Below are 27657 nucleotides of genomic sequence, written 5' to 3' on the forward strand. Positions count from 1 at the left end.
CTCACACCTCTCCCTTCAGCATCTTGTGAACATCCACATCACGCTCTGCTGAAGATATACCACATCCTAAGAGAGATGCTTAAAAGAACCAAGCTTTGCAATATGGTTGTATTGGTCCAATCCAAGGGGTGAGCTATATGGACTTAAGGTAGCAGAAGCTAGTGTAGCAGCACACATAGAATGGCAGGTGACTGCTCAAGAATTAATGTTTTTTGTTCCTTTCCAAGCCAGGTGGATGCCATGCAAGATATTTGACAGTGCTAGAGAAATTCGATTCAAGCAGCTAAACAGAAAAATTGAGTTGCATAGTGTACTACCACACACAATTAGTAGCCCAATGACACAATTTTTGTTTTGATCTTTTCTTTTAAGTTTTAGTTTAATGTTTGCAAAACACTGTCTATATTTTTATCATCCTAATTTTTTTCCTGCATGCCAAAATATGTTAGCTGTCAATCAGGATCTAACTGTACAGAATAACTATTATTTTGAAAGGAAAAATAAAGTGAAGAGTCCAACTCCAACACCACACAATGCAGCTCTTACCAAAAGCTATGACTGCAGTTAACCTACAGCTAGCTGTCCCAGGACATTGTCAAGCTGACCCACTCTGCTTGTCATTCTTAGCCTCTTCGCAACTTCACCATATCTACATCTATCCTTGCTTCAACCTACATACCTTCTTGCTCACACACTTTTATTTATACTGTCCCCTACCCTTAGAACAGCCCCCCAGTTTCCATGCACCAACCACCCTCATTCTTCTCCAAATGCTTTTTTCATGAAAACTTCTTAACACTGGTCTCCTCATAGACTACACCTCTGGATCTCCTCATTTCTGGATCTCCTCAGGAGTCTAGTGGATAAAGCACAGGACTGGGAGTCCCGAGATCTGAGTTTTGTTCCCAGCTCCGCTACAGGCTTCTTATGTGGCTTTTACCTCCTAGATACTAAAAAAAGAGGTGCTGCACTTGGAGGAAAAGACATATCAGTCAGTGAAGGATAAGCAGGAAAGGATGGGGAGCTCTCCAGAGAACTATTCGTGATTGAGTGATTCCGTGCAAAAAGCAAAAGAGTAAATTTGAGGAAAGTTGCATCCTAAAGAGCAAGATGATGGCTAGGGACAGCAAAAGACTTCGTCTTCAGAGGGTATAAATTCAAGACTCCACGCCCCTCTACTGGTTCGTCAGTTGTCTTGAGGAAGACAGATTTCTTGGATGTCAGAATTCTGAGTTTCACAATCCTTATCACTCCCCACTGGCTTTTCTTTTAGGAAAGTGTCAGATAAAGGCAGTGAAACAGTAACGAGCCATAGCCAATCAGATCCCAGTGCTGCTTCCAGATGAATAGATGCCTCTATTATCTAAAGCCTCTCTCAACCTTTCAATGGTGAAACTGCAGCATATTTATTCAGAAGGAAGTTTGGGACCTACTTGTATTCAATCTACACTTTTCCTCCTGCCATAATTAAATCCTGAATCCTCTTAAAGGTACATTGCGCACGCAAAAGACTAAAATGACCTAGCCAATAAAGCTGAAAAGCCCCTTATATACTAAAATATATTTAAGTACAATATTAAAAACCCACCAAACACACCTATAGCCATCAGTATCTCTAGCTGCTTAAAATATTTTGATGCTTATGTTGTCTCACTGAATTTAACCATCACTTTCTAAGGGAAGAGACACCTTTCAATTCAAGAGATTGCAAGGAACTGCTGCCCATTTTAGTAGTTTTGAAGATACAAGTACAACACATGACTACGTAGGCTCTTACAATGCCAATACCAAAGCAGACCAGATCACTATATCAACACGTCATGATTTAAAATCCAATCTGCAAGCTTCCATCCCCAGCAGATGAATAAGCCTAGTGTTTCTATTTTTGCTTCAATCCTGAAGCTATTACTTATCCCATTTAATGCCTCTTTTTTTATCTAACACAATTGTTTCTGTGCAGTCCTTTGCACTAGTTTCCAAGGCAACGCAACCTTCCAGAATGATGAACTACTCCTTGCCAGCTTCTCCGAGAGACGTTCTCTCTCTCTTTGTCACTACCAATAACAGTCAATAATCTTACTGATCAGATTGATTGAGGATATACTTTGGCATTAAAAGCCAAGATCATAAAATTATAATTTGGATATTCACTTGAGTGTAGGTTGACACAGATGCACACACTTCCTGCTGATCAGCCAAACATTCACTGCAAATAAAACAAACCTATTAAAGCTTTGACACAAGGCCTGAAGCCTGAGACTGTACACTGAACTCACATGCCTCATTACTTCCCACACTTTACAGTCATTGACACAAAGTTTAGTTGTATTTAACAAAGGATTATTGTGATGGGGGTGTTGACCCCATATTTGCCCTGAAAGGGTTCATGTAGGCTAAGGGGGCCAATTAACTAGACATGCCATAGCGAGGGGAATCAGGTGGTTTAAATAATCCCCTGACTGAACAACAAGGGAGCTGAGGAGGGCTGCATTTATAGACAGGAAGTTGGCCGCAGGGAGGGAGCTGCAGGGAAGTACCCTACAATTACTTCCTGGGAAGAGGGAATTTTGAAGCTACCAAACCCAGAGAAGCGGGGGGAGCCAGAAGGTTAGGAAAGGCTCAGGAAAAAGGCAGTAAGGTCTAAAATGAAACAGACCTTGGCTGCTGATTAGAGGGTCCCTGAGCTGGAACCTGTGGTGGGCCCTGGTTCCCCCACCAGCCACTGGGGAAGTGACACTGGCTGGGCAGTGAATGAGAAGACTGCCTCAGCCCGTTTGTAAAAAGAGACTTTGATACCCTGAAAGGGGAGGACACACTGACTTGGACAGAGGGCAAAGCCATGAACACGGAATACCTTGCCTCACTGAGAGCCAGAAAGAGAAGGCAGTGCGTGTGGCGAGATGTGGAAAGGTGGAATCGGACATGAAATCAGCGACCAGGAGGCGGCACACTAGTGGTGAGCAGACCCTGTGACAATTATATACATTCATATGAACAAGATTATCTGCAGTTCTGCTATATAGGATAAAAAAATCGTAAGGAATAGAAACCTTTATGCTTCAGGATGTAAACTCATCACTAACTGCTTAAGACTATGAAGAAAATACTGTCCATTACAGGGCCTCTAATGTCTTCCTCAAACATCTAATATTGCCAACTTTGAGACCAGATACTGATCTGAATGGAACATTAGTCTGATACAGTATGGCAGATATTGTGTTACTAATAAAACCAAACATATTTGATTAAAAGGCATTTGTGCACAGAATTGTGTGCTTGAGGTCATGATTTGGCAATAATTTCCATTAGACAGCCATGTGTAACTGTCTACGTACTCAGTTATAGCAGAGACTAAGTCACAGCAGAATTATAAACCATTGAAACTGTGTGAATGAGGAGGGTTATAATGGAAATGCTAACAGATTAACAGCATGAATGACACCAGTATAATTCAGAACAGCCAGGAAAAGACAACATTCAGAGAAAGGGCATCACTGTGGTTGTAGAACAGAAGAAAACATTGTAATTAATTAGAGATGGCTCTACTGGATGTTGAACATATTTTATTTACATATGAGGGATGTAAAGCTGTCAGATTAAAAATGTGAACTACGATATGTTACACACTGAAAAGGATTATGCCAATGATGGGTATTGGTGACTACTCTGGAGACAGCTGGCTGTTGTTAGCTAAAGGAAAGGGTGCTGGAAGAATGCCAGCAGAGGGCAACAAAGGAGAGTAGGATAAAAAGCTAAGTTGGAGACCACCGCTCAAAGTGGCCCTTCAAATCCCTGTCCGACAGGGTAATTTTCAGAACCTTTTAACAGCCAATACTCCCAACACTGGTATTCCATACGCTGCTCCTTTACATTTTGTCTAGAAGACACAGTCAAGGTTCAAGGACCACTATAACAGGCACTGTACATACAAAGATAGTTCTTGTCCTTAAGAGCTTACAAAATATAAATGTGAGGAAGACAACAGGTGGATAAAAACAAAAACATGGAGAGCTAGGTAAGCAAGACTATTCGTAGTATGCTGTTCCTTAAGATATAGGCTAGAGAGGGACTTTTTCCCAGGAAGCCTTTAGTGTTGACACAGATACCAGCTGAGTGGGGGGACGGGAATAGAAGGGGTGGGCATGGGGAATACTATTTGGAAGTCTGACTGGGATAGTTCAACACTGGGAGAATGAAACCCTAGTATCATTTACCCCATCTCCATTCCTCAGCATGAGGTCAGCTGCATTGTTACTGGTAGGGATGTCTATGTCCATACTGAGATTCCTACACTACTGCATTCTTTACACATCTAATCCTACTTATAACTCAAGCCAAAATGAAGCATAACGGCTGCTAAAAAAAACTTGCCTGATAAATGTTGACCCTACCACCATGGCAGAGGAATAGGATTTGCTGGTCCCTGAAATGAAATCAGGCCCAGTTGTCCTGTTCCAGTTCAGATATGCCCTAGTTTGGTGTAATAGGGAGGGCAGAGCTGCCCTGTGAGTTACAGATGAGAGACAGCCCAAAGGCAAGGGACAGTCAAAAACCCAGAGAGGTAGAGTCCATAATCCAGAGTCTCGAGAGAGCCCAGAAGAACACAACAAGGTTGAGAGCTTTAGGGAGAGGATCACCTTAATGGAGGGAATGGAGAGAGCTCCTTGGTTGAGCAACGGAGCCAGATGAGGCTGCTGAAAGTGGAAGGCAGTCGGGGAGGGGTGGTTATTTACAAAACTTCCCCAGACCAGAGGACGCTGAAGGTTGAGAGCAGAAGGGGGAGATACTTGCTGGCTCTTTGAGTTGGAGAACTGAACCCAGAGGGCCAGAGAGGGCTGAAGTCTCGGGAATTATGGACAAGTGAGCCAGCTGGAACCATATCTGAGAAGGAAACACGACAGAAAAGCTAGAAGGGCAGGAGCGAAGCATGGTGAGACACACCAAACATGTACCCAAGAGATGAGGTGTAGTAAAATATGCTGGAGCCAAACCTAAGAGTCTAAAATGGGGTGCATGCCACTAGAGCTGTACCAGAGAGCCTGAACATGTTGAGAGATGTCAGAGCTGTACTGTACATGGTGTGTTGATAGACTGTTGGGACCTGAAGACTGAACGTACAGTTTGACTACGTTGGGAAATTCTGGACTATGGTTGTGGGACTTCTGTAATAAATTAACCTTGCAAAGAACTATTTATATTTGGAAAGCTTGTGTGGCGTTACTGCGGGCCCTAGAAGAGGGAAACTGAGGGGGTGGCCACATGCACAGCCACTATGAGGTCCTGAGGGAGGCAGTCACCCTACAACAGGCAGATTTTGGTTATAATCCTTACTGCCCAGTGGTGTTAAAAATGTGAAATAGGTTTCCAGAATACCTGTATGGTTCTAGTAATGGCTGTAACAGGGAACAGAAGGGACAAGGTTGAATATAGTAAACAATCATACAAGAGGCAGAAAGCTGCATGGGCAATCACAAATCTGCCATTTTCTAACTTTGAATGCTTCACTTTGCAATCTACACAACAGCATTTTAACAGGTTTTTTTTGTAGCTAATCCACATATAAAATGTAGGGAACCGTCCTATCAAATAAAGATATCTACAGCATTGTAATTGCCATGTCTTCCAAGAAGCGACAAAAGCTCTTTGGGGCAGAAATCAAATCATGTTCTACATTATATAAAACACTGGTGTATAGCAACACTAACATTACATAAATGCCTCCATATAAATTTAGAGAAGCCATCCTGTTGTACTGGAGCACACGCACACAGTAGTTACAGATCTCACAAGCAGCCCTCTAGTTTTGCTAAACAAATTTCAGTAGCTAATCTTTAGCAGAACATTCTCCAAAATACTCAGATGTGGTATTCAGATGAACAAATTTACATAAGTTTGAAGAGCAAGAGATGTAAATATGTAACAGATCTCATGGACGATTATAAATCCACAGCCACAATACACAGTGATATTGTAATCTGCGTTCTGGTGACAAGTATGGAGACATTTACCGGTAAGTTTCACGCTCATGATTTATGTAGACCCCAGAAACACCTTAAAATTGTTTGTTTGTTTTTTAAAATAAAAATTACAGTTTTATAAAGCTATTCTATTTATAGATATTATAGCAATATTTAAGCAATTTTATAACATCTTTCATCCAAGGATTTCAAAGCACTTTACACAGTTAAGTATTATTCCTACAGAAACTAGGGTAAACTGGAGTACAGAAGGTAAGTAATTTGCCCCTGGCAAAGCAAATCAGTGAGAGAGTTTGGAATAGAATAAAGGTCTTCTCCTGGCTCCCACTAACTCCTGCTCTAACCAGTAAACAAGACTACGCTTCATACACTACTTAAACCTCATAAAATCTTTGTCATGCTGATCAATGTTTTTAACCTGTATTTATCTGACACAAGTTTACTGTTCACTTGATAAAGTACGAGCCATCCTAAATAAATTTTACACAAACTTTTTTTGCATTTAGGAATTAAGCTAGGATATTCATAGTCCTTGGGAATTCACTAAATGGTTGCTTCATTACTAGTTAGAAGGTGTAGGGATGGAAAGAAAATAAGACACAAATATATGGACAAGAGCCAGTCAAAGGTGTCTTTTTGTCCCCACAGTGTTCTGTGCTTTATTGAAAGTAACATTTTGTCACTCAGCCCAAATGTTGTGCAGTCAACAATAGTTTGCCTAAGAACCATGCCGGAGGCCAGAGCCATCCCTTCAAGCCCTCATCATCAATCCTGCACCTGACAGAACGTGCATTCAAATTGGGGTCGGAAATGTGTCAACCAACATCTCCAAAATAAACTCAATCATTCACAGCTTCTCTAAAAAACAACTGTCAATCTACAAAGTGTTACTTAGCGTAGTCAAGGATTGAGGCAATTATGCTTAATTAGAAAGCTTCTATGTGGCCTTATATAGTACTAACTTGCAAATGCAAGCCGCATATCAATCTACTTACATGTAGCCATTCTGCACTGCAGTTGGGAGTCCTTTGATGTATTGTGCAGTTTTCAGTAAAATTTACCTGTGCAACAGTCAGGAAGTGCTTTTCTTTTTTTGCAGGAATCTCCCAGCTTTACAACTATCCCTTTAAAGGTAACAGTTTACAAAGAGAAACAAAAAGGCTTCTAGCAGATTATAAAGGTTTTTTTATTTTTAAAGACACTGCCTTTTGCGTTCGCTCCACTTTGTACCATCATGCAGCATACTTCTATGGGCACAAGTTCATGCAGAGCAACCACTTCCAAAATAGAACTACTCTGGGTTATGCAACACTCATTAAAATTACAAAACCTCTCAAAAACCTGACCAGAATGTTAAGGCTGACTTGGGCTCCATGTTTATTAAATTTAGCGGCTGTATCATTCATGCTGACAATGTGGAAATCTGCTAAAAGAGAAACAGGGAAGTTTCATGCCTTAACGACAGTACAAAAACAACAGCTTGTAGATAGGGATGAGGTACCCTTGCCAGGCCACTTCATTACATCAAAATTCATTGATAAGATGAAAGAGCACACTTTTAAAGGAGGTTTGTAGCATCGTAAGTCCCAGGTTGGTTGTTTTTAAATCATATATACACACTCGTCAAAACACAGCCAAGACACAGGCTCCATTTCACAGGCAGACAGCTTGGGTCAAAAGAGATCCAAATTCTCTGTGAATCCTGGCCAGGACTGGTACTTGAAAAAGTTTTACTGGTCCCACCAAAATGTTTCTAGCCCTAACAGGTAACAGGTAGCCCTAACAGGTAGAGGGGGATCAAATCTTAAAATTACATCAATCCAATTACTTGCTATTTCTCAAGCTGCTAGAGTCAGAGATTAATGTTTCCTAAAGCTAATCAGTTGGGATGAAGCACAGATTTTTATACCTTTGATGGTTTTGAGATAGTTGAAATGGTCAGAATTCAAGTGCAGGAGAAAAAAGCAATAGATGTAATTAGACTAATGTGATTTTAAAGTCAGATCACACAACCTGCCAGGGATAGGAAGGAACATTTCATACTACAGAAATCTGCAATTCCCTGCTCTCCAGTTGTATAGGCCATTAATTTCTAATCAATTTCAAAAAGAAAAAGGAGGACTTGTGGCACCTTAGAGACTAACAAATTTATTTGAGCATAAGCATAAGCTTTCGTGAGCTACAGTCTCTAAGGTGCCACAAGTCCTCCTTTTCTTTTTGCGAATACAGACTAACACAGCTGCTACTCTGAAACCTAATAAATTTCAGTTAGTTTCCTTGATCAAGCACTACTTCTCTGTCACTGGTCCAAGACTGACTATAGGAAGTCCTGCATCTCTGACAAATAGCACACTCAGTTTCTGGTGCTGAGATATTAATTTCACCATAATGCTCAAAGTACAGTTTAGTTTAATTTGTAAATGGACTTTAAATGCAACCCAAAGAAACAGCTTTAGAATTCAAACCAAACGTTCAATCCTTCTAAAACTTGGGAATTAGCACCGTGAGACAGGCAAGCAGAATTAAGAGCCTTTTAAGATCAGCCAAAACAGTCATGCCACATTTGTTTGTGACACACAGAATTAACAGTTATGTATTCATGCCAACGCACTGACAAGTAGCAAGGTCTCACACGCAAGCTGTCTGCGTTACTGCTGCTAGCTCAAATCACAAGCACACACCTTTTTCTTGCCTTTGCCGACTCATACCATTGGCTTTCAGCTGCCTTGGTTTCTCTCGATCTTGGACAGCAAGCCTTGGTGGTGGAGTAGGAAGCCCTCTTGACTTTGTGGGTCTCATGTAGCCTTTTATCTGTTCCGTAGCTTTGACTCTCTCCTCTTTCTTTGTCTCTTTCAACACTTTTTGTCCAGAACCATGTATCTTTTTCTGAGGTAAGTCTGCACATTTATCCTCTTCAGACTTCAAAGCTTGGAAGTCCTTCAAGCCAGCCTCTATCTTGTCAGCATCACCACCTTCTGAGTGTTCAGAATGGCCTTTAATTTTATCAATCGGACTGATTTCCTCTGTTTGGGCATCTCTCAGAATCACACCAGCAGCCTCAGCTGCATCTGTCTTTTTTTCTAAACTAACTGGGCACTCAGGGAAGCTTTGTTCACTCTTCTTTCTTTCACCCAGCTCAGTCTCTTTAGTCTTGTTCACCACCACTGCTGCAGCCAGAACCTGCAGAACAACTGCTTCTGCTTTATTCTCCCATTGCACTGTAAGTTCCGGAGAGATGCATCCAACATCCTTCTCACCAGCACAGCTACTTCCTTCCATTTTGTCCATTACTTTGGCATCTGTGGGAATTGTTCCCTTTATGGCATCTGTCTCCTTCACCAGATGCTCCAAGGAAGCACACTCAGTGCTTTGCTTTTCATCAGTGAAACTTATTTCTTTGTCATCAATCTCTGCTAAAATGGAAGTGTGCACTTCATCCCCTCCTGCCTTGGCATCCTGTTTAACTGGAGAATCCAAGGAAGGCCATTTACCTTTCTTCTTCTTCTCCCCAGCGCTAGTCACTTTGATTTTATCACCCTCCTTCACTGAAGTGAAAGCCGGTACACCAGCCTCTTCACCTTCCAGGTTGACTGGATGCTCAGAATGGCTGTGCTTATTTTTCTCCCTTTTGTCACCCATGCTGGACTCTTTGTTGGTGCCCTCCAAAACCACTCCAGGAGGCAGTGGCACCTTACTTCCATCATCCTTTATGGGGTACTCTGGAAAGATACTGGCAAGCCCTTGATTTTTGTCTATAGAATAAGCTTTGCCAACTCTGTCAACACCAGCTGCTCTAGACTGAGTGTAGGGTGTGAACAAGTCCACCTTATTATCCCAAAGCATTTGATGCTCAGAGGAGAAATTTTTAATATTTTGATTTTCATCTACAAGACCCATTTCTTCCATTTGGTACTCCAGATCGGTTACTATGGGAGGCTGTATTTTGCTTTTGTCGGTCTTAGTCTCCAGAAGAACTGGCTGTTCAGAGGCATTTTTAGCCTTTTTGTTTTTTCCATCATTACCCCTCTTTTTACACTTATTAGGCACCAGTGCTGAACCGGGCTCTATCGTCGTTCGATGTTCTAAAATAGTAAATCCAGCCTCTCTGTTTTTATCAGAAGAAGTTACAGCTTCAGTTTTGTCGACTATCTCATCAGCACCACCAGGAAGTGTGGCTGTATCTACTTTAGTCTCCAAAAGAAATGGCTTCTCCAAACCAACATCAGCCTTTGTGCTGTTCTCATTATTCTCTTTTGGTTTTCCTGTCACCAATGGTGTAATGGGTGTTTGTATTTTAGCTGTATCTGTTATATCCTCTAACAGATGCTCTGAAGTAGTAAATTGAGTCTCCTTGCCTTTATCAGTGGAGTGAATTTCTTTAATTTTATCAGCCTCCTCGACTACTGCAGGAAGTTTAACGGAGTCTGTCTTTGCCTCCAAGACAGCAAGGTGCTCAGCACTATTTTCAATCTTTTTGCTTTTCCCATCACTACACCTCTTCTTAGGTTTGTCCGCCACCAGTTCTGTAATGGGAATGTGTGCCTTAGCTGTATCTGTTATATCCTCCAAGAGGTGATCTAAAGTAGTAAAATCAGTCTCCTTGCCTTTATCAGAGGAATGAGTTTCTTTAGTTTTGAAGAGTGTTTTGGACTTTGCTGTGTCCATTTCATAATCTGACGGAACAAGTTGCTCAAAGAAACTTTTTTCATTACTTTCCTTTATTTTAGGTTTTTCTGTTATCAGTTTCATAGTGGGAACTTGTACCGTGGTTGTATCTGTCAAATTCTCCAGTTGAAGCCCTGCTGTAGTAAAAATAGGCTCCTTGCCTATATCACCAAAACCCATTTCTTTAATTTTTTCAGCCTTTTCCACTACAGTAGGAAGCTTGCGTGTGTCTGTCTTAGTTTCCAGAAGAAAAGGCTGCTCAAAAGAACCTTTTTCAGCTTTTTTGCCTTTCCTGTCACTGTCCTCCTTTTCAGGTTTGTCAGTCATCAGTGCTCTACTGGAATCTGTAGTAAATTCAGTCTCTATGCTTTTATCCATCAAACTATCTTCTTTTGTTTTGCTGATTGTCTCAGCACTAGCAGAAAGTTTGGCCGCATCTGTTTTAGTCTCCAAAAGAAGTGGCTGTTTTGAAATACTGAATTCAGCCTTTTCACTTTTCCCAGTCATACCATTTTTAGGTTCTTCTGTTACCAGTGTTGTAGTGGGACCTTGTACCTTCACTGTAGCTGTTGCACCCTCCAACAGATGTTCTGCAATAGTAAAATCAGTCTCTTTACCTTTATCAGTGAAAAATATTTTTTTAGTTTGGTCATCCTTCTCCATTACAGCAGGAAGACTGCTTGTGTCTTCCTTAACCTCCAGAAAAAATGGCTGCTGGAAATAACTTTTTTCAGCCTTTTTGTTTTTTCCATCACTAGTCCTTTTCTTAGGCTTGTCTGCCACCTTTGCAGTACTGGGACCTGTCATATTCTCCAATGAATGCTCTGCAATAGCAAAGCCCGTCTCTTTGTCTTTATCAGTAAAGATTATTTCTTTAGTTTTGTCAGCTGTCTCAGCTACAGCAGGAAGTTTGTTCAGGTCTCTCTCAGCCTCCAGAAGAACTGGCTGCTCAGAGAAATTTTTAACCTTTTTGTTCTTCCCATCACTATCCCTCTTTTTAGGTTTGTCCGTAACCAGTGCCATGTTGGGATCTGTCTCAGTTGGATGATCCAATGCAGTGAATCCAGTCTGTTTGCTTTTATCAGTAAAATCTATGTTAGCTATGTCGACTGTCTCAGCAGGAGCAGGAAGTTTGGCTGTATCTGTCTTAGTTTCCAAAAGAAATGGCTGCTCTGAAAAACTGAAGTCAGCCTTTTTGTTTTTCCCAGCAATGCCCTCTTTAGGTTTGTCTGAGACCAATGGTATAAGGGGTACTTTAGTAATATCTGTTGCAGTTTCCAATGGAGGCTCTGAAGTAACAGAGCCAGTCTCTTGGCTTTTATCAAAGGAATCTGTTTCTTTAGTTTTGTCGACTCTCTTTGCTACAGCAGGAAGATTGGTTGCATCTGTCTTAATCTCTAAAACAGCAGGCTGCTTGAAGATACCATTTTCAGTCTTTCTGCTTTTTTTATCACTACCTCTTTTCTTTGGTTTCTCTCCCACCAGTGCCCCAAAGGGAGTTTGAACTTCACTTGGAACGGTCTCATCTGCTGCTACACGTTTGGGAGATACGCACTTAATCTCTTTATTTTCATCAATAAGGCTAATTTCTACAGGTTTGGCCTCCAAAGGAGTGTCCACTTTGTTTAGGTTGATGCCTTTTGAAAGAGATGCTTTAAGGTCTGAATGCTCTGAATGTTTACACTCAATCTTTTTGTTTTTTTCAACAAAACTTATTTCCATAGGTTTGGTTTGTGTCAGTGCTGATGCAGGATCCCCCATCTTAGTGTGTTCTGCCTTGCATTCTAGCTTCTCCAAGGGTACCTGTTTGTTTTTGCTTTTAGACTGCAACAAACTGTCATCTTTCATTTCTTCTGGTTTCATGACTTCTCCAGCTTTTGCATCCAACAAAAATTTAAATGGTCCTTCAGTTTTCAGGCTCTGCTGGCCTGCTGCGGGACTTGAGATAATATTTTGATCGTCTAAGAGGTGGCTTTCAGTTCCTACCTTAGCATCCCTTGGTATATCTGAAGTTCCCTTCCTCTTGCCCTCTCTTGAGGAAGTAGAGTGCTCTTTGACACCTTCAGCAGGCAAGACAAAGGGAATGTCTGGCTTTTGCAGTTCAGCAGCAAAGAGGGAAACTTTGGGAGCTTTAGAAACTCCTACATTTTCATCCCCCAACTCCATTGTTCTTGGATGGTGGTTTCTCTTTTGTTTCGGTTTCTTCTTCTTCTTCTTCACAATCACTGGAGAACCTTCTGAATCCCAGGTCTCTCTAGGTACATCTCTCTGGCTCTCCACAAACTCAGACGGTATGCTGAGTAGCTGCCCGGCTGCCTTTTTATGTGGTGCCCTAGTCCGTGAGAATGTTCCAGAGACCCATCCAAGTTCTGGCATAGAAAAGGGGTCTGCTTTTGGGTCACTACTCTTCTGTTGTGGGAGATCTACTAGAAGTTCCTCTGGGACATCTGCACCAGGCACTGCTGCAGGTTTTGCTCTGCCAAACCTGCGGTCACTTGATTTGTTAGCTTGCCTTACTTGTGCAGTAGGTACACCTGGAATACAGGAAGTTTGCTCAAGTATCAGAGCAACTATTTGCTAAAAAGTCTGATGTTAGCCAATTTTTTATTTTACTGACCGCCTCAGTCACATATGCAGAACTTTTAAACACACTGATACCATACTAACCCCAAACCCAGTTTTAGTGGTGCTGTTTAAGAAAGCTAACTTTAAAATAGGTTTTATGTTTAATTTCTGTGTTACTGGTAAGTAAGTAAAATAGATCAATGACAGAGATTAACAGTCATTTTTTGTACAGTGGGTGATCTTTACTCCCATAAAACAACTGCTCTTGTAGTGAGAAATTACCAATATTTAGAAAAGGCATTAGGGATCCATTTTTCCTGTTATCTTAGCAAGACAAGACAGCAGCTACACCAGTTACAACCCTCTAGTTTAGAAACTTTCCTTAATAGGAAATAGAAGCATAGCAGAAAGGTAAGGCTCAAGAAGAAAGCGTGTGGATGTAATGGGAAGAAAAAGCTAGAAGTAAGTTTCCCACAGCACCCGTAAAGCAGTGGAAGGCAAAACTTCATCAAAAGAAAAATAATTTTCTGTACTCAGACGTAGATAGCACTACTTTCCTCAGTTATAAGCCATTAACTTTAGAGAGTGTCAGTCATTTCTTACATAGCCCTGGTCCCACAAATCAGCCTCCAGTCAGAAACAAACAATCTAGGCTCAATGGAGAGGTGAGTTAGTGGAGCAGGGACAAAACTATGTTTTCCTCCTTCAGCTACACACCTTAATTTGGAAAAGGAATTTGCCTTGATTATTTTACTAGAATCAAGGAACACTGGGTTTGTCTTAACACCAAAATAAGAGCCATGTTGGAAATGGCATTAGAAGAGAGGGAAGGTGAGTGTTTAAATGCTTTAGCAGTGAAGACATAAGCCATCTCCCAATGAAAATAGCAGCAGCATCCAAATTTGGACTTGTAGTCCTGAAACCAAGGAGATTAAATCATTTATAGAGGGGACAGGGCAGAGACTGGAGGCAAAGTGCAAGCAGAATCATTGTGATGAATTCACAAGACAGCACAGTGCTGGCTGTAGAAAATCGTGTGCTTGCCCATGTGGCTGAAGGGTAAGACAAATGCAGCTAGTAGGAGAAGGAAGAATGGTATTCAGAGAGAAAACATACTTTAATTCTAAATTCCAACTACTGTCAAATCTCTACCTGTCGGTTCCAATGGAGATTTCTCTTGTGGAGGTTCTATATGGTGGGCATGACTAAGCTCAGCCTCTTCCTTCAGCTTCTCTACTATGGCCAGGTCAGCAGCCGGAGCTGTTTTTTCCGGAAGGGTTTCTTTAGTTTCTATTAATGTAAATGGTTCTTTTGCTTCCACTGGAATTGAAACACAAAAAACACAATAAGATGGGATGTTTCACATCTGATGAATGAGCGTAACCAATATTTTACACACAGGCATATAGAAAAGGGTACATTCTGGTTTAGAATACAGATGCAATTTACAAGATTCTGTAACCTGTCTACCTATATTCCTCCGTCAAATTCCCTTTGACAAATACCCTACCAAATGGTTGCGGTGTCAAAGGTGAAATATACAAGATTGTCTTTGCTATCTGAAGACAGGTCAAGCCTCTTTTCTTGAAAGAAAAAATGGTTACCCACCTTTTTCGGAACAGTTCTTCGAGATGTGTTGCTCATGTCCATTCCATTCTAGGTGTGCGCGCGCCCATGTGCGCGGACGGAGATTTTTGCCTTAGCGGTATCCATAGAGCCAGCTGTGCTGCCCCCATGAGTGCAGCGCTCACGTGTTGGTATATCAGGCGCCGCCGGCCCTATGCCCTCTCAGTTCCTTCCCGCTGACAACTCCAGCAGAGGGGCAGGAGGACAGGTAATGGAATGGACACGAGCAACACGTCTTGAAGATCAAGAGTTACGAAAACAGTGGTACTTGTGGCACCTTAGAGACTAACATTTATTTGAGCATAAGCTTTTGTGAGCTACAGCTATTTTCTTCAAATACTTGCTCATGTCAATTCCATTCTAGGTGACTCACAAGCAATATCAATGAAGATGGGCTCAGAGTTCACGGTCTTGCAACACTACTCTGCCAAAGTCAGCATCGTCTCAAGCTTGCTGGGTAAGTGCATAAGGAGACACAAACATAGAATCATAGAATATCAGGGTTGGAAGGGACCCCAGAAGGTCATCTAGTCCAACCCCCTGCTCAAAGCAGGACCAATTCCCAGTTAAATCATCCCAGCCAGGACTTTGTCAAGCCTGACCTTAAAAACCTCTAAGGAAGGAGATTCCACCACCTCCCTAGGTAACGCATTCCAGTGTTTCACCACCCTCCTAGTGAAAAAGTTTTTCTTAATATCCAACCTAAACCTCCCTCGCTGCAACTTGAGACCATTACTCCTTGTTCTGTCATCAGTGACCACTGAGAACAGTCTAGAGCCAACCTCTTTGGAACCCCCTTTCAGGTAGTTGAAAGCAGCTATCAAATCCCCCCTCATTCTTCTCTTCTGCAGACTAAACAATCCCAGTTCCCTCAGCCTCTCCTTATAAGTCATGTGTTCCAGACCCCTAATCATTTTTGTTGCCCTCTGCTGGATGTTTTCCAATTTTTCCACATCCTTCTTGTAGTGTGGGGCCCAAAACTGGATACAGTACTCCAGGTGAGGCCTCACCAATGTCGAATAGAGGGGAACGATCACGTCCCTCTATCTGCTGGCAATGCCCCTACTTATACAGCCCAAAATGCCATTGGCCTTCTTGGCAACAAGGGCACACTGTTGACTCATATCCAGCTTCTCGTCCACTGTCACCCCTAGGTCCTTTTCTGCAGAACTGCTGCCTAGCCATTCAGTCCCTAGTCTGTAGCGATGCATGGGATTCTTCCGTGCTAAGTGCAGGACTCTGCACTTGTCCTTGTTGAACCTCACCAGATTTCTTTTGGCCCAATCCTCTAATTTGTCTAGGGCCCTCTGTATCCTATCCCTACCCTCCAGTGTATCTACCTCTCCTCCCAGTTTAGTGTCATCTGCAAACTTGCTGAGGGTGCAATCCACACCATCCTCCAGATCATTTATGAAGATATTGAACAAAACCGGCCCCAGGACCGACCCTTGGGGCACTCCACTTGATACCGGCTGCCAACTAGACATGGAGCCACTGATCACTACCGGTTGAGCCTGACAATCTAGCCAACTTTCTATCCACCTTGTAGTCCATTCATCCAGCCCATACTTCTTTAACTTGCTGGCAAGAATACTGTGGGAGACTGTATCGTCCAGAGATGAAGCCTCATCCAGAGATGAAGACGACGACTGTAGATCTGCGCCAAGAGGATGACCGAGATCTGCGCCAAGAGGATGACCGAGATCTGCGCCAAGAGGATGACTGGCAGGAGGGCAAACGGTGCCAGTAGTATGGAAACTAGAGCCTCCCCCCTTAGGCAATTCGCTTTGAGATGGCGGGGACTGCGATTGAAGTGCCTGTGACCAAGGGCAAGCCCCAGAGGATCTGGGCTGCAACTCTGGAGATCTGTGGCGCGAAGGAGAGCACTGCCTTGTCTTGGGGCATCGGCAGCACTCCACTGCCCCGAGACCTCTTAGCTGCTGGCTTGATCTCGTAGGGAGCCTTTGATGTTTCCTGCAGCATTGGCAGTGCCGGCAGCATGGGCGGAGACCTCTGCTCTCTCGTCATCGGGGGAGCTTGGGAAGGTGTCAAAGCCATCAGGAGTTTGGGTCCCCTACTGCTCCCGGGAGCCAGTGGTAGATCCTTTAAGGGGCTAAGGGCCCTGACCAGGGAGGCACGTACACATAGCTTCGGAGTGGCTGGACGGCCTGAACTGGGTCCTTTGCCCAATGTCCCATGGCCCTTCTTGCCTGGTGCCAGGGAGCCATGCTCGTTTTCTTTTTGGGCACCAGTGATGGAGAGCAGTGCCGGGCAGAGCCAGGGGTGCACTGCGCACTGAGACCAAGGTATTAGGTGAGTCTTGGAGGGACGGCTCAGAAGCTGGACGAAGGGCCGGAAATGAGAAGAGCCCGGAAATAAATATCCTGCTCTTTCTGAGTCCTGGGTCAAAAATTTGTACAAATATGACACTTGTCCTTCATATGTGATTCATTAGGCATTTGAGGCAGCTGGTGTGTGGGTCACTTACAGGCATAGGCCTGTTCCAGTCCACTCAGGGCTTAAACCCCGGAGATCAGGCCATGCCCCGCCTGGGGCAAAGTCCCCGCTGGGACTCTAACTTCGAACTACACTTAACACTAACTATTATAAAGAAACTATTTACAAGACCCTAAAGCTCGAAGTCAGAAGAGACAAAACCGTTAGCCCTTGCTATGCAAGGAAAGGTACTCCGACTAACCACTACAGGTGGTAAGAAGAAACTGAGAGGGCATAGGGCCAGTGGAGCCTGATATACCAAAGCATGAGCACGGCACTCAAAGGGTGGCCTTACTGATACTGCTAAGGCAAAAATCTCTGACAACTGCACACAGGGGCACGCACACACCTAGAATGGAATCGACATGAGCAAGCACTCGAAGAAGGAGCAAGAGTTCAGACAACACTGGCTTTCACACAATTCTTAAACTGAACTTGTAACGCTTTACCATTGTACAGTTGCTTTTCCCAATATTTGTTAACTGTATCAACTAGCAAGGAAGCTTACTTGTAAAACTACCAAAATACAGGAGAAAGTTAACCTTTAACTTCACCTAAAAAAAGGCCAGAAACATCCTGTAACATGCTAGCTAAAACAAATACTCGGTTCACAATGCTGATTGAAAATTAAAGTTTGGACAGAGCTTCCAAAATCTGGATTGATGTACTACATTTAAGTGCTTATTATTATTATTATTATAATATACATACAAAATTAACAGGGACATAAAATTCAGACAATTTAGTTCTTTTAAAGTCATCACATTAGAGACCTATTAGATTTTTCATTAACTTGAATTTTTTAAGTTATATACATTTAATTACTTTATAGTTATAAAAGATAAAAAATAAAAATAAAAGATATAAAAAATAAAAACTGTAATAAACCAACCACCACATTCAATGGATACAACAAATATGCATGGGGAAAAAAAGGAAGAGAAATACAAATTCACTCCCAAGTCCTTAATGGAAACCGTATCTACATTACAGCAATCTGCAATGGTTACCCTGCCAGGTTGAGGCTGAGAAACAGTTTCTTATATAACCCCACATTTTCACATGCTCATAACTTTCCAAAACATTCACCTTGGGGCTGAAGTCTTCTTTGCACGGTCTCTGCCAAAGGCAGAGGAATAGTGTGAGAGAGAAATTGGGAGGAAGAAGTTATTAAGCTCAATCAAAAATGCTGACTTCACAACAAAGAAGCCCTCTTGATTTTGTACCCAGGTTTATAGATCTCACCTGCCAGCTCTGGGAGTTCATTTGGCTTCGGAAGATGCTCTGTATGTTTGCTGGGAGATGGTTTATTCTCTTCCACAAGAGTACTATCTGCACCAGGAGTAGAGGCTTCTGGGACCGTCACTTTTTGTTCCATTACCTCAGCTGGAGCAGACGATACTGTTTACAACAAATTTTAAAAGTTAGTGGTTTTTCTACTTGTAAACAGTTGAGACCCCACTTACCTCTCCAACTACTCTCCTCCCTCCCCCAATTTGCCTGCAAGTTCCTTGAGAAAGCAGTCTATTTACAGTGCCTTGAATTCTTGTCCTCTGGCTCCGTCCTAATCCCAGGCAATCCAGTTACCATCTGTTCCTTTGAAACTACTCTTCCCAAACTCTCCAGTAAGTATGAGCCTACTCTGACCTCCTCCTGCGCAAGTCTAAGGGATTTCCTGATCCTCTTTTTCTGCTGCCTGCACACAGTCACTCTTTCACTCCAGCACTCTCTCTAACTTGGGCTTTTACATCTCTGCTGTCCTGCCACACCAGCAGCTCTTGTGGCAGATCCTCCTCCCTCACTTCTCCTGAGATCTCTCCAGGTTCTTTCCTCAGTCCTCTTCTTTTTACTTTACACTTTATCTACAAATGAACTCTTTACTCTCATGGCTCCAACTATCATAATTCCCTACTTGTTCAATCTCACCTCTTCAACTGTCCCTCCAATTTCATTCTAGCTGTCTCGTCAGCAGCTCAGACTAAGCATGGTGAAATACCACTTTTTTTGCCCACCTATACCATGACCTTACTTCTCCTCCCATCAGCCATTGTCACTGTATTGTCTTGAATTCCCTCTCATTCTTCCTCTCCATCCTGATCACCAAAATCCTTGTTCAGGCTTTGGTCACCACTGGTGTCAGTTACTGTCACCCCTCCCTCACTAGCTAACCTGATTCTCAACCCATTCCCTTTCAGACCACACAAAATGATGTCCCCACTCCTACTATTCTGACTATTCCATTCCCCTAATCTTATCCTTTCATTGGTTACTCTGGCCTCCCACAGAAAATCTCAACTTCTCTTCACCTTCTCTACGCCCCTGTACCCTGTGTCTCAGCCTTCATTTCCTCCTCCTCACTTCTCCTGGAAGCCTATCCACTTCTTAAAACTGCCTGTGTAAATACATCTGCCCACACTGTCTGGCTCTTTTATTCACACCTTCTTCCACACCACCCCTTATGACTCATTCCCTAGCCTGCTGCTTTTAGTTAAAACCTCTCCCCTTAAAAACTCACTTCTACCAAAAAGCTTATCAATGTTAAGACACTAAAGAATTAAGTGCATAACATTTAAAAAGTGACTGCTATCTTTACCAGAGTGTACTTTAGAGCTTACCTTTCCGGTATTGAGAGTCTGAACTATCCTGTAGGTCAAACTTAGATCATAACTTCGACTCAGCAGGGACCATAGTTTCCTCTGATTGTACCTTCTTGTACAATGATCATGGCCCATACACAATAAAATCCCCTTCCCACTGCCAGAAAATAAACATTTCTCATTTGATATCCCTGTCCTCAATCCCTGAATTCTTTAGCTAAAACAACCTGGCAAAACTGCTAAAAAATGTATCTACCCAGCAATAAAATCTAACAGGCCCTATTCAGATTAGAAGCCCTTTGGAGAAGGCACTATGTCTTCTTTTTGCCTATACATCACTTGGCATGTCTTGTGCACTATAGTACGTATTTTAGATACCATAATATGTACATAAAATAATTACCACTAGGGGTGGGCAAATATGCCTTCTGACAGCTTGCACTAAATCTCTCTCTGAAACCTTGATTTCCCCAAAGATTTCATAGTGTTTTAGAGCAATGCAAAGTCCTAAATGGACAATAAAATATCAGTTCCATATTGTATACATGAAAAACCCTTGAGAGCCATTTCCTTTTGTGTATACCTTGGCAGCAGAGTTGAGCTGCACCCAGGAGACTGAATTTAAGACAGACCAGAGCAATATTTACTTTGGATGAATTCACTCTTTCGTGTTCAACAATCTTACTGGAACTTGTATATCTGGATTTACACCAGTTACTGTACAGCAGGGTTTTAGTAAGACTTTCCTTTGTAGACTCAGATCTCATAGTGGCATTCAAACAGGATTTGCCAAAATATTTAAGTCCCCAGTGAACAGTTCATGCAGACTTTCTGGTGTCTGCTTACCTGTTGGAGGTTCATTAAGAGCGGACTTGTGTTGCTCAACAGAAGGTTCAAACACCATCAGCTCTTCCACTACAGGAATAGACACTTGTCCCATCACTTGAACAGATACTTCTCCCACAGCTGGAGCAGATGCTGCAGAGATTAACAAGTATACTAAATACTGTTAGTTCTGAAGTTTGTAAATGAGGGATGACAAGAAGAGGAAAAGCACCTAGAAACTAGATATTTTTTCCTTATGTGACTGTGTATAAGTCCTATTAGTGGTAATGACAGATACACCTTCTTGTACAAATGGCAGCAAAAGGTACAAAATACTCCAAAGTCTGCATCCTTGTCTACACGCCTTGTTTGACACTCACGTATTACCAAAGTGTCTCAAACTACTGTAAAGTAAAACTATTTCCCCATGCTTATTACCCCCCACACTGTTACTCACATCTTCTTGTCAACTGTTGAAAATGGGCCATCCTGATTATCACTACAAAGGGTTTTTTTCTCCTGCTGATAATAGCTCACCCTAATTGATCACTCTTGTTATAGTGTGTATGGCAACACCCATTTTTCATGGTGTGTGTGTGTATATACATACATACATATATATATCTATCTATCTTCCTACTGTATTTTCCACTGCATGCATCCGATGAAATAAGCTGTAGCTCACAAAAGCTTATGTTCAAATAAATTTGTTAGTCTCTAAGGTGCTACAAGTACTCCTCATTCTTTTTGTATTCCACTATACACCCTATTTTTAATAGAGCTAATTCCTAGTCAGGTATGCAGTCTTATAGCCTGAAAATCCACTAGGAGCATATGAGGAGGCACAGTTGGTGATCTTCTGGCGTGTGGCAACATGCAGCATGCATTAAACAGGAATGAGAATGACTTATTTAAATAGCACGATATGGAAGAATTCCTGTGTGGACACAAATACGTTCAGCTGACTACACCTCTACACTTGAAAAAAGTACCATGGGATCTTCAGTGACCACATGTGCTCAGAACCTTGTTTTCCATCATATTTTAAAAAAAACAGCATCTCTGGTTGCACAGTTCCCATGGCTATCTCAAGCAGGAGCAATGATTTATTCCTGACTTAGAAGGCACTACCATCAACTAAATTACTAACAGGACCTTCTTCTCTGATCCAAACACTGGCAACGCCTGACTCTGCACTTGACAACAGAACTCAACTTGGTATGTATACAGGCTTTAGCATGTGGCTCATGGGCTCTTATTTTATTCAACAGACATCAACTGTCTCCCAGTTCCCAATGACTTCAGAAGCACTGAAATTCTTCAAGGACACTGTTCAGTCAGTTTCAGCCCAAAATTTCAGCTTTTAAAAACAAGGGGTTTTTTGTTTTGTTTTTTTGTTTGTTTTTTTCTTTTTTTTTTTTTTTAAACAAAACCTTAATAAAACCAAAAGTAGTATTTTCGTACAGTTTATTTGGATTTAAATATTCTCCTGAAGTATTTGCTCCATATGCTACACAGCATAGTCCGAAGGCACTCAAGTCAGAACACAATAGTGACCAAAACCAAAAAAGTCTATTTTCGTTGTCCAAACTTAGTGAAATACAAAAAAAGCGAGCACCAGTATAAATGGTGGGAGGTAAATTAAGTTTTAAAACTAGATTCTTAATAATCTAAAGCAATGATACTCAGAACTCAGTGGTTCAAGAGCCAAATTAACGATCAACATTACCCAAAAGAGCCACAGTAGCATGACTTCATTGTTTCATTTACTATTTTATATATATTATTCTCATAGCAAAATGACTGACCAAGTATTATTTTATCAGCTACACTTGGTTAATAACATAGTAAAAGTATTCTGATCGGTTAATAACTTAGATTGGGTAATAATTAAATCATACCATGTTTTAATATCATGTGTTGCAAAGAGCCGCAGAAGACACATTAAAGAGCCGCTTGCAGCTCGAGAGCCTCAGTCTGAGGATCGCTGATCTAAAGTGTTGACAAAGGTCAAGAAATTCATTTTATAAAACTGATTTTTTAATCTGACCACCTCCTTTAATCAACGCTACAGGATTCACTTTTTCCAGCCATAGCTGATACTCTCACAACTGTGCTCGGTGATCTAGATAGCCCTATTCCTAGGTTATACCAATTATGCAGTACACTTGAGTATCCAAAGCCAAGACATTGGCTGATATTTATTGTTCACCATTTCAGCTAGGGTATGACCCTCTCCATAATAAATTAAATGATTGGTACAGAATATATATTACTAGGAAAGGTATACAGGTGCAAGTAGTATCGTTGCAATCCAACAAATCCTGAGGTGTGGTCTACGCTACAGAGTTAGCGTGACGCAGGGCAGCTTATGTTGACCTAACTACAGAAGCGTCAACACTAAAATTTGGCTCCTGGAGGTGTAATTGTCCTACTACACTGACTTAACTCCACCTCCACGAGAGGCGTAGAGTCAATGCTGGTGTAGACACTGCGTTGCTTACATCTACTGTTACTGGCTTTCAGAAGCCGTCCCACAATGCCCCACGTTGACAGTACAATTGATGCAAGTGCTCCCAGTGAGGATGAGCACTGCTGACACAAGAAGCAAAGCGTACACATACACAAGCAATGTAATTACTGTGGTGACTGTCTGTGGACATACATTAAGTAAACTTAATTTTGTAGTGTAGACATGGCCTCAGACCCACAGGAGGCCGTGAACAATATGAACAACAGGAGAAGGAATCATCAATAAATTGAACTTGTGAGCGCATTGGTATGACTAAAGCAAAGCTGGATCACAAGTCAGTCTTTTTTTTATATTTGACTACTAACCACAAATAAGGATAACTCAGTTTTTGGAACTTCACGTTCTGCGAGAGCTGTGGGTTATGAAGTAGTAAAGAATCATTTAATCAGCTTCTGGGCATATTTAATGCAACAGCTGTAGGTGTACTACAGGGGTTCTCACACTGAGGGTCGGGACCACTCAGGGGGTCATGACGTTACATGGGGGAGAGGGTCACAAGCTGTCAGCCTCCACCCCAAACCCCACTTTACCTCCAGCATTTATAATGGTGTTAAATATATAAAAAGTGTTTTTAATTTATGGGGGGGTGTCACACTTAGAGGCTTGTGAAAGGGGTCACCAGTACAAAAGTTTGAGAACCACTGGTGTACTAGATTTATCATTCTCTAGCCATACAATTCAGCCAAACCCTCCCACCTCTGAATTTTCACTCATGGTAGGTTTTTGCTGGAAGCTGTGATAATATGCTATCTTCAGTAAAACGAGTTCAACCCCAGATCCCAACCCCTTCAAACTTTAGTTATGGATCTGAGCCCTTAAAGTAATCTTTAATCATCATCTTCTTTGCCTTATCCCATCAATCAGGATCAGAAGCTCTTGTTCTTTGTCTTCCAAGCTGACATCAACTTTCTTCACATCCTCCTGCGGCATCTTGAACCACCTTTTCCTAGGTCTTCCTCATGGTCTTTGTCCCATGAGTCTGACTACTAGATCTGATACTTTCTGGCCAAAATATCTCACACATCATCGTCTCACATGACCCAGCCATCTCAGTCAATATTCCCTCAGATTTTCTATGACGGGGACTACCTGCAGAATGGCTTGTACTGTTTCAGTGCACAGCCTATCAGCTCTCATCTTACCCAACATCCAGCTGAGCATTCTTATTACAGCAGTGTGAGGTAGTAGCAGTATTTCTTTCTTCCACATTGGCTAACATTCCAACCCGCACATCATGGCTGGCCTAATCATGATCGTATATACTTTGCTCTTTAGTTTACCTGGCATATTCTTATGGCAGAAATTCCTGTCAACTCCCTCAATTTACACCAGGTACTCTCCATGCATCTCCATGACATCTGTATCCACATTCCCAACATGGCTCAGGACTGAATCCAGATATTTAAATTGTCACACCAACTCACACTATACCGTCTAATTTCACTAGCATCTTGTAGTCCCTCTCAACAAAGCACATGGATTCCAGCTGATTCATATGCCATTTTTTTAAATTCAGTTCTAGGTCCCTCTCCAGTTTGTATTTATTTTTACAGCACAACATAATGTCAGCAGCAAAAAGTATGCTCCATGGAGCCTTTGCTGTAAATGGAGATTACTTACCTTCAAGATGTGTGGTCCCTATCTTATTCCACATATGGGTGCCCTTACACTCCATGCACCTGAGACAGGAGATTTTTAGCAAGTAGTCTCTGTTGGTCCATGCATGTGCAGTTGCTCTCCTTGTGCTCTGAACTGAGGGCATAAAGGGCGATACATTTCTAGTTTCCTCTCCTACAATGAATCAGATAAGATTCAAAGCAGAGGGGAAGGAGGGTGGGTATTAGAATACAGATAGGAACCACACATCTTAAAGAACCTCAGGTTTCAGGTAAGTAACCGTCTCCATTTTTTGGTCTGGATGCCTAACACTACTGACCTCACAACTGCATCTGCTGAAGAACCCTGGACTAGGTCGTAATGTTTTGTAAAGGAGTGGATGGAGCTCTAAGTAGCCACCTTACAAATGTCCGTTACTGGTACATCTCAGATGCCACTGAGGTTGCTTGGGCTCTCAGAGTGGGCCCGCACCCCATCTGGAGGAATAATACTTGTCAGCTGACAACACTGACTGATGCATCCAGAGATCCACTTAGAAAGTCTCCGAGCTGATCATTCTTGTCCTTGTAATCACTCTGCTATAGCAACAGTCTTGTGTTTTCCTAACAGATTTCATTCTTTGCGGATACAAGGCCAAGGCCGGTCTGATGTCCCAGAAGCACAGTGTCTTTTCTTTGATGGAAGCATGAGGCTTTGGGAAGAATACCAATAAGTGAATAGGTTGATTTACGTGAAAGTCTGAAATTACTTTGTGGATAAATTTTGGGTTGAGGCAAAAGGAGGAGCTCTCTCTATGAAATATGATGGGTCAGCCACACATGCTACCAGTTCACTCACTAGTCTGCTTGATGTGATAGCAACTGAGAAAGCAACCTTAGTGGAAAGGTATGACATGGAACATGTAGCCATCGGTTTGAAGGGTAGTCTGGTAGGAGCTGAGAGTACTAGGCTGAGATTCCATTGTGGTGTGGGTTTAGTCCCAAGCAGGAAGGGCCTAATGAGGCCTTTCTGGAATCAAATTGTGGTAGGGTGAGTAAAGAGATTGGCCATCTACAAGAGAATGGAAGGCATTGATTGCTGCCAGGTGAACCTTTCCATTACTTCATTAAAGTCCTGACATTTTGAGGGACAGAACTACAACTAATCCCTAAAACTACAGGGATATCTGCTGATTCTAGTGATAACTACTTCCATTGTGACAAGGTAGAGAATGCCTCCATTTAGCTAGACCACATTTTATAGTGGAGATTTTTCTGCTGTGATTGAGGAGTTTGGACAGCCTTTGAACATGATCATTCCTGGTCTGACACCCATTCAAATACCAGGCTGAGAGATGAACAGGGTCTGAGTTGGGATGTCTCATCCTGCCCTTCTCTTGAGTCAACAAATCCAGATGAGAGTATGCAGGGGATGACATTTGTAGAAGCTCTGGGATTGTCTGGGACAATTGGGTATGAGGAGGGTAAACCTGGCCTTGTTATGGAGAATTTTCCAGAGAATCTATGGTTGCAGTGGGATGAGAGGAAACAGGTACCTTAGATGATCCGTCCAGGATAACAGAAGGGTATCCCTGGAGTCTTGGCCTACTGCTGCTCTGGATCAGTAGAGATTGAATTTCTTGTTTGCTTGGAAGGTGAACAGATCCTAAAATGGTGTTCCCCACTGCGTAAAGATTTCAGTCAAGACAGAATTGTGACTTTCCCACTCCTGGTCTGCGGAGAAGTGGCTGCCAAGATCATCTGCCAAAGTATTCTGCACACATGGTTGGCATGTTGCTGAATGCGATGTGGTTCTTGATACACCAGTTCCATAACTTCACTGCCTCTAAACATAGAGGAGAAGATCTCGTCCACCCTGTTTGTTTATATAAAAGACTGTCATGTTGTCCAACACTATCTGGATGCAACAGAATCCTATGAGGTGGAGGAATTCTTTGCAGGCTAGGCGAACTGCCCTCATGTCCAGCAGATTGATATTCATTCTAGCCTCCCTAGTGCATTGTGCAGTGAGATTGTCCATATGGGCTCCCCATCCTATGAGGGATGTATCCGTGATTATGGTTGTGTCAGTTGTGGATGGAAGCCAGGGAACTCCCGTTTGTACCTGGTCTGGTTTTGTCCATCATATGAGAGAGGCTCTGACCTTTTGTGGGATTGTTACCAGATAAGGATAACCTGAACACCACTATGAGTAAACAGACGGAAGCCAGGCCTGCAGGCAATTGGAGTCTGGCAAATGGCATTATATATGTACATGCAGCCATGTGGCCTAGTAAGGAAAGACAGACCCTGATTGTGGTGTGAGGTCTCAGGGTGACTTGATTTATCAAGTATCAAAGGGGTAGCCATGTTAGTCTGTATCCACAAAAACAACAAGGACTCCGGTGGCACCTTAAAGACTAACAGATTTATATGGGCATAAGCTTTCGTGGGTAAAAAATTTTGTGCATCTGAAGTAGTGGGTTTTTTACCCACAAAAGCTTATGCCCAAATAAAACTGTTAGCCTTTAAGGTGCCACCGGACTCCTCATTGTTTTTGATTTATCGAGATGGCCATAGACTGAAATCTGTCTACAAGGAAGCAGGTATTTCCTGAGGACAAGTCGAGGATTGCTCCTTTGAAATCTACAGTCTTCATGAGAATCAAAGTGGACTTTTCTTTGTTTACACGGATCCCCAATGACTTCAGAAGGTGCAGTCAGAATATGGTCACCAACTGGACCTCCTGGCTTGATCTGCCCATTAGTAGCCAGTTA

The 27657-nt window shown here is 42.2% G+C and overlaps 1 protein-coding gene across 9 annotated transcripts in view; it reads right to left on the reverse strand.

Annotated features, from left to right (window-relative positions):
* The window catches only part of MAP4 (microtubule associated protein 4), a 276274-nt gene that overhangs the window by 60637 nt on the left and 187980 nt on the right, over positions 1–27657 (reverse strand). For 8 of the 9 annotated variants that reach the window (XM_073329155.1, XM_073329157.1, XM_073329162.1 and 5 more), the window contains 4 exons: positions 20774–20926; positions 18576–18731; positions 14361–14528; positions 8660–13177 (listed from right to left, as the gene is read on the reverse strand). In XM_073329155.1, coding sequence (XP_073185256.1) covers positions 8660–13177; positions 14361–14528; positions 18576–18731; positions 20774–20926 — 4995 coding nt within the window. The remainder of the gene's footprint in view (positions 1–8659; positions 13178–14360; positions 14529–18575; positions 18732–20773; positions 20927–27657) is intronic. The other variant, XM_073329156.1, reaches the window with a different exon arrangement.

Source organism: Lepidochelys kempii, chromosome 2 (assembly GCF_965140265.1).
Source record: "Lepidochelys kempii isolate rLepKem1 chromosome 2, rLepKem1.hap2, whole genome shotgun sequence".
NCBI classification, from domain to species: Eukaryota; Metazoa; Chordata; order Testudines; family Cheloniidae; genus Lepidochelys; species Lepidochelys kempii.